Below are 13,678 nucleotides of genomic sequence, written 5' to 3' on the forward strand. Positions count from 1 at the left end.
TCCCATGCACTGAGCCGCGAGACACCCGGATCTGCAATCGCCTCGTTCCCGAAGATCGGGGTGCTCAGAAATCCCTCATGCCTCACTCAGGGTGGCCAGACCCCCTGACCCACACCTCGCGGCCTTGGGAGCCACAGCCCGGGGCTGTTGGATCTCCAGTCACCACACCTCAGGACCACCAGGTTTCCAAGCTCCGGAGGTTCAAGTCCCCCCAGGTCCCCAGCTCAAGACCCTCCTGGCCCCCCACTGAGGGTCCCCAGAACCCCTCTGGCCCCATGGCCAGCTGGGGCCTTCAGTCCCTCTGGGGGATTTGGCACCACCCGGTCCCGCAGCCCAGGGACCACCCCAGAACCCCCAGCTCTGTAGGACCCCTGCTGCCCCCACCTGGGGCTCAAGCCCCCCAAGTTCACCAGCCCAAATCCCAGGTCCCACGCTTGAGGGGCTCAGATTCCTGGGGGGTTCAGGGTCCCAATCCCCTGGGCTGCAGGATCCCCAGGATGGGGGACTGAGCCCCACAGACTCCCCCATTCACACACCAGCCCCACAGCAGCTCCACACCTGACAAACAGCCTAGGACAGCATGCTACACCCTACTCTGTGCCCCACAGCACCCACGGGTGCTCGCGGAGGGCAGGGGCATCGGCAGCACCGTGGGAATCCCCCCTCCCCAGGGACTCATTTCCCCCACGGGTGACAATATCGGCCGTGGGGACCACCGGGGGAATTCAGGGGTTGTGCCCCACTGGGTGCTGCATCCCCACGGGACGTCCCTCCGTGGGTCACTCGGGGTTGGGGACCCCCGGGCTGGTTAGCACAGGCTGTGAATCCACAGCCCCTTGGGGTGACATGGAGCTGGCAGTCCTGCCCACGGCAGCACCTGCAGCACCCAGTGCTGTCACCAAAGTCACTCACGTCATCCGCGGCAGGGGTAGCAGCTGCTGGGGAAAGTGCAGCTGCGGGTGCCCTGAGCGCCGCCAGCCTGGCACAGCCAACACCCCAATACCTAGGTCTGCACCCAAACACACCCGTCAGTGCCCTAAGGCCCACATCCCGTGCCCTAACAGCGACATCTGTGCCCCAAAAACCACGTCTGCGCCACAACACCCACGTCCTGCACCCCAACACCCCCATTCTGCAGCGGCGGGCACTGCCCGTCCCCAGTGTGGAGTCCAAGGACACGGGGCCGTGGCCGTGTCCTGCCGTGACTCACGGTCCAACCGCGCGCCCGCGGCGCCACGGAGAGCCCCGCCGGCCCCCGCCCACCCCTGACACCCACTCTTGACACCCACCCGTGACACCCTGTGGGTGCGGGAGCCCGTCAGGGAGCGGCAGCCGCGGCCGGCCCGATGCCCGCTGGGGCAGAGCCAGCGCGGCCGCCGCGGAATGCGGGCGGCACCGGCCCGGCCCCGGCCTCGGCACGCACATTTTTCCGCCGAGAGCGCATCTGGCACAAGCACATCTGGCACTGGAACATCTGGCACAGGCACATCTGGCGCTCGGGGCGCGGTGGGAGCCCTGCTGACGCACGTCGGGGGAGGCAGGGACACCCCGGAGCCGCGGCTACCGCGAAGGTGCCACCAGGAGGGAGAGGGACACGGCGGTGACATTCCCAGCGCGGTGTCAAGGGTGGTGGCACCATTCAGGTCTGGCACCGCTCTCACACCGGCCGAACCGGGGCCGATGGGTCCCGAGGCGCCACCGAGAGCCTGGGATCGCTCCAGGGTGAGGGGCGGGACGGCACCGCCTCCCCGGCACCCCCAGCACCGGCAGCCCCCGGCCCCGGCAGCTACCGACCGGGAGGACGCGGCGGCGTCAGAGCTGGCGCTTTGAAGACCTGACGGGGCGGCTCCTGGCACCGGCCCCGGCGGCTCCCGGGCCAGGCGGCTCCCGGCTCCCGGCCCTGGCAGCTCCCGGCTTCGGCGGCTCCCGGGCCAGCCGGGCCGGCCGGGCAGGAGCGCCTCAGCCTCGCCCGCGGGTACCGACGCTACCGGGCCGGCCCGGCTCCCTCCCACGGCGTCTCCCGGGGAACCCCCGGGACCCGCCGAGCCGCCCGCGCCTCGACACTGCGCCGGGCACCCTGCGGCACCCGCGGGCACCGAACGGGCGCTGCCGGCAGCGGGGATGTGGTGACACCCAGGTGACACCGCCACACACCAGGCCGGGACAACGGGGCGGCAGAGTACTGCGGGGGCTACCGGATCCGGTCGCAGCGGGGTTGGGGGACACAGCGCAGGGTGGGTGGGCGCGGGGAGGTGAGTGTGCACACACAGACGAACACACGGCGTGCACACACAGACACACAGACAGACACACAGCGTGCACACACAGACGGACACACGGCGTGCACACGCAGACACACAGACACGCACAGACACACGGCATGCACACACAGACAGACACACAGACACACAGACACACAGACACACAGACACACAGACACACAGACACATGCACAGACACAGGGCATGCACACACAGACACACAGACACACAGACACACAGACACACAGACACACAGACACACAGACACACAGACACATGCACAGACACAGGGCATGCACACACAGACACACAGACAGACACACGATGTGCACACACAAACACTCAAACAGACAAACAGACACACAGACACCAGCATGCACACACACACGTGTGTAGATACACAGACACTCACGGGCACCAGCACACGCATGTGAGTGTGCAGGGGTGCATACACACGCACACACACACACACAGAACACAGCTGTGCGCCACTGCACACATGCACCAGGGCACGCATGTGCACACACACACATGTGCACACTGACACACGCACTAACCCAGCAAAATTTGTTATTATTACTACTACTGTGGCCAGACCGGACATGACAATGCTCACACACACATGTGCGCTGGCACATACACGTGTGTGCACACACAGACACACACACGCACACACAGACATGCACACACAGAAGCACACATGTGCAGCAGCTCACTCACATGCACAGATACACATGCACACACGCTCACATGCAGACACACAAGCACATGTGTGCAGCAGATCACTCACATGCACATACATGCATGCACACACACATGCACATACAAGCACGCATGTGTAGCAGCTCATTCACATGCACATACACACATGCACACACATGCACACATACATGCATACACACAAATATGCATGTGCAACAGCTTGCTCACATGCACACACATGCACACAGACACACACACATACACATACATGAACACGCAAACACGCTTGTGCAGCAGCTCACTCACACACACATGCACACACACATACATGCACACCCACACACATGCACACCCACAAGCACCGGTGTGCAGCAGCTCATTCACATGCACACACAGCTCCGCACACACACAAGCACACGTGTGCAGCAGCTCATTCACATGCGCACACAGCCCCGCACACACACACGTGCAGCATCGTTCACACTCACTCACACACGCTCACATGCGCACACTCACTCACACACGCTCACATGCACGCCTGTACACACCCGAGTGCACGCCTGTACACACACGGGTGTACACACAGGACACGAGTGTTCGCGGGCGCACGCGTGAGCAGACGCGCACCAGCACACACACACACACACACACACACACAAAAACAAACACACACACACATTTACTCCCTCCCGGCTGAGCCCGCCCCAAACTCAGCGCAGCTCAGCCTGGCCCGAGGGCGGGGTCACACAAGGGGCGTTGCTCAAGGGGGGGGTTCGGACATACCCCGCCCTTCCCCGTCTCCCCCCCGCCCTCCCGCCGCTTCCCGGGTCCCCCCGTCGCGCATACCCCACTACAAGCCCCACTGCGACCCCTTCCCACCCTGGGACCACCCCTCTCCCACCCCCGCGCCCCCCCGGCCGCGTTCCCCTCGGTCACCGGTGCAGCAGAGCCGGGCGCTCAGGTACCGCCGCCGCTCGGGCCCGGAGCCGCCGCTCAGCCAGTCGGGGCTCGACATGGCCGCGCCGCTCCACCGGACGGAACTGGACGGGACCCACCATCCACCGACCCACCGACGGACCCACGGCCGGGACCGACCGGCGGCACCGGGCGGACGGGACGGGCGGGGGGGGGTGGGGGAAACGGGCGGGACACGCCCCGCTTCGCCCCGCCCTCCCCCCGGCGGTCCCGGCTGCGCCACCGCCCGCAGCACCCGGGGAAACCGGAGGGATCCGGGATGGACACCCCGTCCCGCAACCCGGGGGAACCCGAAACTCCACCCCGCACCCCGGGGCGATCTCCGGAGGGGACACCCCGTCCCGCACTCAGGACGCGGTGCTGGGACTCTGCACCCCACACAGACCGCACCCTTTCCTCCCAACCCGCACCCCTCTTCCCGGTGCCCCCAGGACCACACAGGACTGCAGCCACAGCGCACCCCGACATCTCCAGCACCCACATCCCGACCCTTCCACACACCCAGAACCCCCGGGGTGCGGGCAGCTCGTGCCCCCCAGCAGGAACCGCTAATTCCAGCACCCATTCCTCCCTGCTTCCCCTCCCCACAGGGGTCCCTGTACCAAGGGGAGCCCTCTGCGTGTTTTCCCTGGGTCCCCACGGTACCGACGCCCCCCAGGCTGCCGGGACCCCCTGTGCCCAACGCCGCGTCCCACTACCCCCGCCCCGCGACCGGATGAGCCCGCCAGGGCCTGCGACGTGAACGGGGGTCCTGGGGGACGCCACGGCATCCCGATCCACCCCAACCCGCCTGTCACCTGCTTCAGGCTCGCAGCAGCAACAGCAGCAGAGCGAGAAGCCCATCGCGCGTCCCGGCGCGGCGCCCCCCGCCCCGCTCGGCGTCCGGCCGCGTCTGGTGGGAGTGCAGCGGAATCCGCGCCCGGAGCGGGGCCAGAACCGCGGCCAGTGACTCACACAGCCCACGGCCTCCGCCAGCCCGGCTCCTCCTGCTGCTGGGCAGCGCGGAGCCCAACCCCGGCTACTCTGCTGGGACCCCCCAATGCCGCACGGGTGTGGGCAGAGCGCAGTTAGGACAAAGCTGGAGGGGCTCGAGCCACCAGGCATGGGCACAGGCATGGCATGGGCACAGCGTGGGCATGGCAGGGCACAGGGATGGCATGGCACGGCATAGGGATGGGATGGCATGGCATGGCACAGGGATGGCATGGCACGGCACCCCCGGTCAGGGGGACACTGGAGCGGTTTGAGGTCAGCTGCAGCCCATGTCAGCACCCTGAGTGCTAAGAGGGCTGCTGGAGCAACGCACATCCCTGCTGCGAGGAGCACGGGGGTCTTGGGGGGTCTTGGGGGGTCTTGGGGGGTCTGGTGTTAAAACCCAACACGGCACAAGCCAGTCAGGTTGAACCAGGTCAGCAGCAAGGCCCAGGAGTGGGGGCTGGGCACGGCACGGCACGGCATGGCACGGTGCCGACCCACGGCTCAGCCCCACGGCAGCAATGTCCCATCTGCGCTGCGGAGATAAGGAGCTACGGGGGGGGCCGGGGGGGCCAAACCGGGGCGATAGCAGGCGGCGAGTGGGGAACACCGCCTGGAACGGGACACGTGTCCTGTGGGATGCGAGTGCCACGCCCGCCACGCTTCCCGCACGCTGCCACGGCTCCGACACACTTCCCACGGGCTCCACCACGCTTCCCACGGCTCCACCACTCTTCCCACCCACGGCTCCACCGCGGAGGACGTGGGACAGTGGCGGGAAGAGCTTCCCCACGGTTGCCAGAGGCAGTGCCGGGAGTTGGGGAGGCCGCGTCGCGGGGGCTGAGCCGGGGATGCCGGTGGTTGCCAGCCGCGGCCCCTCGAGGCTGGTGAGTCATTGCTGCGGCCAGAAGCAGTATCCAGCAGCCCTCCCGGCCTGGCACAGCCAGAGCCTCCAGCGCTGTGGAAAAGCTGAGTAGAGCGGAAAGGGGGACACGGGGGGGGGGTTCCCAAACCTCTGGGGCCCCCACCCGCCCACTGCCGCCACGTCTTTGGCAGCCTTGGAAACCGGATCGGGGCCAAACAAACAGCGGCGTCCTGCTGCCAAAACCAGCCGGCGCCGCCACCAGGCTGCCAAGCTCTGCCTCACCCCCCGCGCCGCCCCACGAGCTTCCCGAGCCCTCTGCACCCCACCAGCCCCGCGGGCAGGGGGATGCAGACAGGGACAGGAGTCCCGGCTGGGCTGGGTGTCCCCTGAAAACAACTGCTTTGACACTGTGCCAAAATTGACACCCGAGAGCAGCTGGTAGAGCCCCTCATGTGCAAAAAGCAGCCCCCCATGGGCATCGGGGAGCCCACCGTGGGCATCGGGGAGACCCCGACGGGCATCGGGCAGCCCCCTGTGGGCACCAGGTAGCCCTCTGTGGGCACCGGGCAGCCCCTTCTTTGGCACCGGGAAGTCCCTTCGTGGGCACAGGGAAGTCCCTTCGTGGGCACCGGGCAGCCCCTTGTTGGCACCATACAGCCCCCCTTCCCCTTTTCCCCGTCCCGAAAGTCTCAGGAACAGCGCTGAAAACCAAAAACATTGCCGGACCACCGGTGGAAGACCCCCGAGCCCCGAAGTGACTGCAGGAGCGCAGCCTTTAGCACCACCGAGAGCAACCGGTGCTGCCGGAGCCCCCCGGGAGCCCCCAGCTCGGGGGGGGTCGCGGAGCGGCGCGGCGCAGCGGGATGATGGGCCTTAGCAGGTGCGACCTTGGGGGTGTCCTTCGGACTGGACCGGCGCCAGGGACAGCGGCCCCCCCGAGCTACGAGCAGCGGGGGCTCCGGCCCGGCCAAGGTGCCCTGCCCGCCTTATCTGGCACCGGCGCCGGCAGCGGCCGCCGTGGCTCCCACCGGCCGTGGGCCCGGCGGTGGATTCCCGGCGCGGCGGCAGCGGGAGCGGGGCAGTCCCGGCACGGCGGCGGCCGCGTGACGGTGCCCAGTGCCGCACACAGATCGACGGAAGCCGCAGCCAACGCCCTGGAAAGTGCCGGGAGGGGGGGCCGGGGCAGCCGGCAGCGCCCTGGCAGCTGGGATGCAGGTGGCTGCAGCCGGCGGGGGTGTGGGGGTCTCACGGGACCCCCCGACATCACCATCCTATCGGCCCTTCCCGGTCCCCCCCGTCATGAGATACCCGTCCCCAAAAATATTTTTGGCAGCTTCGTGTCTCGGGATGGGGATGCTGGGGAAGGGTATGGGCAGCTAACCCGGTGCCAGGAAGATCCTGCCGAGACCTCCACTCGTGAAAGTGTCAGAGGGGAGGTGGGGGGACACAGAGTGGGACACTGGGGGGCCACGCTCTGTCAATGCTGAGTCACCCTTGGGTACCACCACTCCCACCGCGTGGGTACCACTCCCACCGGGATGCTCCCCCGCGGCAGGTGAAGTCCCCCACAACCCGGGGCGACAGGTCTCTCCCCTCGCCCCCCACCCCACGGTGGGTGGGTGGATCCCCCCTAGATCCCCCCAGGACCCCCCACCCACTCGGGACCCAGCGGGGCTGCAGGTGTCGCGTGGCTCCCCCCTTCCCCAGGGCGGGTGGGCGGGGCGAGGGGCCGAGCCAAGCCAAGCGCGGGGGGGCCGAGCGGAGCCGAACTCACCGCTGCCCTCCGGCTCGTCCCGCTGCCGCCGCCAGTACCAGACCAGGGCGAGGGATGCTGCGTGTCCCGCCGCCACCAGCGATGGGAACAAGGACCCGGTGTCCTCCATGCGGGACACGGGACGGGCTCGGCACCGGCCGGGCTCGGCGGGTCAGGGACGGACCAGCGCCCGCCCCCACGGGGCAGCGCCCGCTCCGCCTTAACCCCTCCCGAACCGCGGCGCGGAGACGCCTCCTGCCCGCCGCACCGGCAGGGCCCCCCCACCCCGTGTCACCCCCCCCGTCCCGTGACTCCCCCCGGAGTGTCCCCTTCATCCCGGCTTTTTATATCCCGGGACAACTCGCCCCGGCGGCGCCAGCCCCCCGCCCCGTCCCCATCCTTTCCGCAGCCCCACCGGTCTCACCCACCCGGTACGACCTTCATGGGCAGGCAGGGTGCGGGCAGGTGCGGGCAGGGTGCGGACAGGTGCGGAGCGCGGAGCGAGGGCGCAGCGCGGGTCCGCCGGTGGCGGCGGGGGCGGGGGGGGGCGGGCAGCGAGCGGGCGCCGATATAAATAACCGGGGCCCGTCAGCAAGCCCGAGTTAGAACATGACACGGGTGGGGGCGGGACGGGGCGACCGCGGCGGCGCCCCAGGACCCCCGGACCCCCCGGCACCGGGGCGGGTCACCCGGCCTTCACCTCGGGGGTCGCCGTTATAGAGGGGCTAAGGTCCTCGGCAGGGCCCGGCCGCCGAAGGAGGCCGACCGGCCGTGCTGGGGGTAAATGGGGCCGCTGGGGGTGTACCGGGATCCCCTCCACCCCGCGGGGACCCCGCAGCCCCCCGCCGCCGGGGCGACCCCGTCCCCGCAAGCCGGGAATCCAGGCCGGGTTTTCCGGCAGCGGCTCCCGGGGCGGAGGGAAAGCCTGGAGCCGGATCCCCTGGCATGACTGGACTGGACGGGACGGCCGGGGCTCTGCCATCGCTCCCCACGAGAGGATCGGGCAGCGACCGCAGCCCCGGAGCTCAGCACGAGATGTGACAGCCGAGCCAGAGCTCGGGAGAACGATCCCCATCCCCACGGGCCGTGGGTGCTGCCCGCGCAGGACCCGCACCCACGGGGCAGCAGCGCCGCGGGCTTGGCCCCCCCGCCGGCCGGTGACTCACGGCGCTGGCAGGGACCGGGCTCGGCGCCTCCAGGCTGGAAACTTGGACCGGAGGCGGCTGCCCACGGCCACGGGCTGACTCACAGCCCGGGGGGATCGGGGGGGGGGCTCCTCTCACCGCCGCCTCGGGGCGACACCGCAGCTGCCCCGCCCGGGGGGGTGGGACACCGGACGCCCCGCACCCCCGCCGGGTCCAGCTGCCGCCGATCGTGTGTCGGGATCGCGTGTCGCCAGGGAGGCGGGGTTGGGGACCCCCCCGCGGTCGCAGCCCACTCCCCACCAGCACTGCCCGCCCCAGCTGCCGCCGTCTGTCCGACCCACCCTGGGCCCAGTGGGGACGTCGGGGCGCAAAGTCCCTTTGGAATGACCCCCCCTAAAGCACTGCACCCCACAGCATGGCCCTCCACTGCCCAGCTTCCCCATGGCACAGCCCTGTCCCCACCACGGTGGAGCCCGGGAGGGTGGCAGCAATGACACCCCTGCAGCGCCCACCGTCCCATCACTCCAGGGGCCTCTTGGGGACCGCGGGAAGCCACCCCCCTGCACCCCGCGATCCCCCAGAGACCACTCCAACCCGCAGGGCCTCCATGGGGTGAAGGGGGCACAGCGAGGAGCCCCCCCAGCACCCTCCCCTCTCCCCAGACAGTGCAGAGGCCTGCAGGTAACCCCCATCCCGGGAAGCAGAGGGGGTTCAGGGGGGCTTAAAAACTTGTCCCACACCTCCCCTGGGAGCACAGGGCCTCAACTGCTGAGAGCACCCCCTGAGAACACCAGGAGCACCCCAGGCCGCTAATTGGTACCTGTGGCCGGGCTGGGCTGGGGGGGCGGCCGGGACACCCCCTGCCCTGCAGTGACGGCGACATGTTCCACGTGCCCCTCGCCCTCGTCCTTCCTGCGGTACAGCCGGTCACCCCCGGCAGCAGGACGTGCCCGGTTGGTGCCGGCGGTGGCAGCGGCTCGGCGGACCTCGGGGCGGGGGACGGCGGGCCGCGGGACGCGCTGCAGGGAGCGAGGGACGACGTCCGGCGGCAGGCGCAGGTATTGGCGCAGGTGGGCGACGCCGGCGTCGGTCAGGTACCAGTAGAGGTGTCGCCAGGCGGCCGTCTGGCGCACGAGGCCGCGGGAGCGCAGCGAGGCCATGGCGCGCCGAACCTCCACGTTGGCCACGCCGGGCAGCTGCGGGTGGGTGCGCCGGGGGCATCCGTCCCGCTCCCCGACCAGAACACCCTCGCGAAACAGCAGCTCCAGGATGGAGCGGAGCCGCTCCAGCGGCATCAGCATCCCCGCCACCATGGTGGCACGGCACGGGGCACGGCACGGGGCACGGGGTGCAGGGCTCGGTTACGTCTCACCCAGAGCAGCTCAACAGAGTCCAGTACAGCTCCTTATGGTACAGCCCGGTACGGTCCAGTATAGCCCAGTATGGCCCAGCACAGCCCAGTATGGCCCAGCACAGCCCAGCTCAGTATGGCCCAGCACAGCCCAGTACGGTCCAACACGGCTCGGTATGGTCCGGTCCAGCCCAGTATGGTCCAGTTCGGCTCGGTACGGCCCGGCGCAGCCCAGTACAGTCCAGTACAGCCCCGTATGGCCCGGCACGTCCCGGCGCGATCCGACACGGCGCGGCGCTGGCTGCCGGCACGGCGGGAGCGGCTGCAGCTCCACCCCCGGTCGGGGGGGTCGGGGAGGGCCCCAGGCCCAGCCCTGACTCACCACCGGCCCCTCCCCGGCCGCGGCTCCCGCCCGGGGGGGGCACGGCCGGACCCGCCTTCTCCTTCCCCCCCCGCCCCGACCCACCCGGCCGGTTCCTGCGTGGGAACCCCCGCGGGTCCCGCCCCGCCCCCGCCCCGGGACAGGCCCCGTGGGGTGCCCGGGGGGACCCTGAGCCCGGGGGGTGTCCCTGAGCCTCGGGGGTGCCCCTGAGCTTGGAGGAAGACCCTGAGCCGCGGGGATCCTTGAGCCCAGGGGAAGTGGGACACTGAGCCACGGGGGTCCCTGAGCTCGGAAGGGGACACCCTGAGCCTGGGGAGGGACCCTGAGCCGCGGGGGTCCCTAAACTCGGGAGAGGACCGTGATCCCCGGGATTCCTGAGACCGGAGGTGGGTGGGCTTGTGCCCGCAGCTCCACGCTCGCCCGAGCATCCCGCACTGCCGGGGCTCGCGCAGGGGGACGAGCAGGTGCATGGGCATGGGTGCGGGCAGGGGCACAGGCAGGGCTCGGCAGCCACATCCTGCCACGTCAATATTTGCTCTGCTCCTGCCCCTGTCTATCCCGGCAGCCCCAGGGGGACCCCACGTCCCCCACGGTGACACAGCCGCCGTGGTGGCACAGCTGTGCCACACCACGCCCTCCGGGTGGCAGGTGGGGACGAGGAGGCTGCCCTCCCCCCACCGAGTCCCCCGGCACTGAGAACCGCCCAACAACCCCCAGTGGCACCGCGGGGACCCCAGAGGGGACCCCAGCATTGTCCCCAGCACAGGGGACTCCCCCACTCCAGGTTCCGTGTGAGGGGGGTGTGGGGGGTGACACCCACACCATAGAGTAGAGGGACAAACTGGGGTGCCAGGGTGTCCCCCACGCTGGGGGGTCCCAGGCCCCAGACCCCAAAAGAGGAGGAACCCCCCCAGAGTTCCCACAGACCCCAAAAGAGGAGGAAACCCCTCAGAGTTCCCTCAGCCCCCCCAGTCAAGCTCAGTGAGATTGGGACACAGGGACACTGTGAGGCTGCATCAGGAGCCCCCCTGGTGGCGTTGGGGCAATGGAGGGACACCATCCCCGGCATCCCTGTCCCCACTGGAGTGGCAGTGGGGTTCACTGGGATTTACTGGTGGGCAGCGCTGACCCAGGCATGGGGGGCTGCTGCTGCTGGTGGGACGTCCACCCCAGAGCTGCCAGGCCCTGAAGATCCCAAACCCGCGGGGTCTGATGTAAATGCAGTGGCACCACCGGGGGCCTCAGCAGGACTTGCACAACTTCCCCATCCTGCAGGGCAGAGGTGGGTGGGGGTGTGAGGCTCCCCTTGCGAGGGCCTCAATCACCAGCACAGCTGGTGCAGGGGAACTGGGAACACTGGGAACACTGGGGTGCTCAGACTCCCCCAAACTGAATCCCTTGTGAGAGCATCAGTTACCTGCCAGAACCCCACCTCGGCATGCCCGGACCCACAGAGCCCCACAGCACCCCAGAGGGATGGGATAGATGGCAGGAGCGAGAGGGACAGAGGTTGGAGGTAGAGGGAGGGAGAGTGATGCATGGAATGATGGGGGGCAGAGATTGGGGTCAGGGATGGAGGGCAGGGATGGGGGGCAGGGATGTGGGGAGTGATGGGGGCAAATACAGAGGGGCAGAGATGAGAAATTATGGGGAACAGCAGTGGGGGAGTGAGGGTGTCTGAGATGGAGGAAGCAGCGGGGGCATCTATACGGAAGTGATGGGGGGCAGCAGCAAAGTGTCCCCCCAACCGCGGCCCCGCATCCCCAGCCCGCAGCGGGGTCACGGCCGCGCCGGCGGCTCCCTCCGGGAAGTGCCGCGTCAGCGCCCGCCGCCCGCCGTGATCCAACGCGATGTGACAGCGGGGCCATCGCCAGCGTCCCGCCGCTGCCCCGTGCTGGGCAGGGCGCCGGCACTCCCCCCGCACCCCCCGGGGAAGAGCTTTCCCGCAGCTCCGCTCACTGCGTCGCATGTCGGGGGGGGCCGGGAGCACTGGCTGCCGGCACGCGGTGCTGGGGACGCCCCAAAGCTCGGTCCTGTGCACCCTCTGCGCCCCCCACACTGCCCGGTGGGGGGAAGACCCCCAAATCTGGGGCGGGCAGCTGTTGTGGCAGCGGCTTCTGGCCACGGGCCCGGCGCTGCTCTCCTGGTGCCGCTGCCAGCGCCGGTGCCGCTGCCAGTGCTGGGGTCTGGCGGGGCCGCGGGGCTCCCCGTGCCCAGCGGAACAAAGCCGCGGCTGTTTGCGGAGGACACCTCGGCCAGAAACCGCCTCATAATGAGGCTGGTGCCGGCGGGGGTCCCGGCGCCGGCAGGGGTCCCGGCGCCGTCGGAGGTCCCGGAGCCGGGATGGTTCTCACCGTAAATCAGCCTCGCCACAGCCCGGGATCTGCAGGAGGGGACATCACCCGGCATCCCCTCGCTGGGGCCTGCGGAGTCACCACCGCTCCGGGCGTGCTGACCCTGCCGGGGTCCATCCCCACCCACCCCAGGTCCATCCCGACCTTCGCCGGGTTCATCCCATCCCGACCCTCGCTGACTTCATCCCGACACTCCCGGGGTCCATCCCATCCCGACCTTCGCTGAATTCATCCCGACACTCCCAGCCCCCATCCCATCTCTCGCCGGCCACACACCGACCCTCGCCGGGCTCCGTTCCAACCCGACCCCGGCCCGGTGTCTCGCTGCGATGCCGGGCCCCACGGTGGCTCTCTGCCCGCTGCGGTGACACAGGGTGGCCGCCAGCAGCCCTGTGACCGACATCCGCCGGAGCCCGTTACTCACGCCCCAGCGCGCCGGCTCTGCAGCACGGCTCGGTAACACGGCACCGGCACGGGGCCTGCTGACACCGAGTAACTCTGGGTGATGCCCGCCATGCTGGGACATCCTCGGTGATGCCGGAATGTCCCCGGCGTCCCCCTCTGCCCTGCCTGCGCTGCGACACTGGCACAGGAGGGATGCGGCGCGGCTGGAACTCCCCGGGACGCGACCCCCCCCCCCGAATCCTCCCCGGGACGCGGAGTTCCCGCCGGTCGCCGCGGAGCTCACCCCGGGACCCCTCCCGGTGCCCCCTCCCCCGGTACCTTTGAGGGAGGCGATCTCGTGGTGGATGCCCCGCGCCCCCTCCATGGCGGCCGGCGCTCCCGCACGCTGCCGGCCGGTCCCGCAGCCCCGGGGCGGCTCCGTCCCGCCCCCCAGGGCCGCGGCCACGCCCCTCCCCGCCCCACCGCCGCAGCCCCCCGCCCCTGCGGCACCGACACCGCCCCCCCCCGCCA

The 13,678-nt window shown here is 69.8% G+C and overlaps 1 protein-coding gene across 27 annotated transcripts in view; it reads right to left on the reverse strand.

Moving 5' to 3' along the window:
- Positions 1–13,678, reverse strand: part of PLEC (plectin) — an 83,977-nt gene that overhangs the window by 61,426 nt on the left and 8,873 nt on the right. For 5 of the 27 annotated variants that reach the window (XM_085053839.1, XM_085053834.1, XM_085053837.1 and 2 more), the window contains exon 1: positions 4,736–4,754. The exons of 7 other annotated variants lie outside the window; for them this stretch is intronic. Coding sequence is in view for 11 of the 20 variants with exons in the window: in XM_085053857.1 (XP_084909983.1) it covers positions 7,553–7,661 (109 nt within the window). In the remaining 9 variants the exon portion in view is untranslated. Of the gene's footprint in view, positions 1–3,899; positions 4,066–4,735; positions 4,850–7,552; positions 7,710–7,959; positions 8,087–9,496; positions 9,628–13,486; positions 13,583–13,678 lie in introns of those variants that run through there. 15 more of the 27 variants (XM_085053857.1, XM_085053849.1, XM_085053853.1 and 12 more) reach the window with 7 other exon arrangements.

Source organism: Lichenostomus cassidix, chromosome 2 (assembly GCF_008360975.1).
Source record: "Lichenostomus cassidix isolate B80296 chromosome 2, HeHo_3.0, whole genome shotgun sequence".
NCBI classification, from domain to species: Eukaryota; Metazoa; Chordata; class Aves; order Passeriformes; family Meliphagidae; genus Lichenostomus; species Lichenostomus cassidix.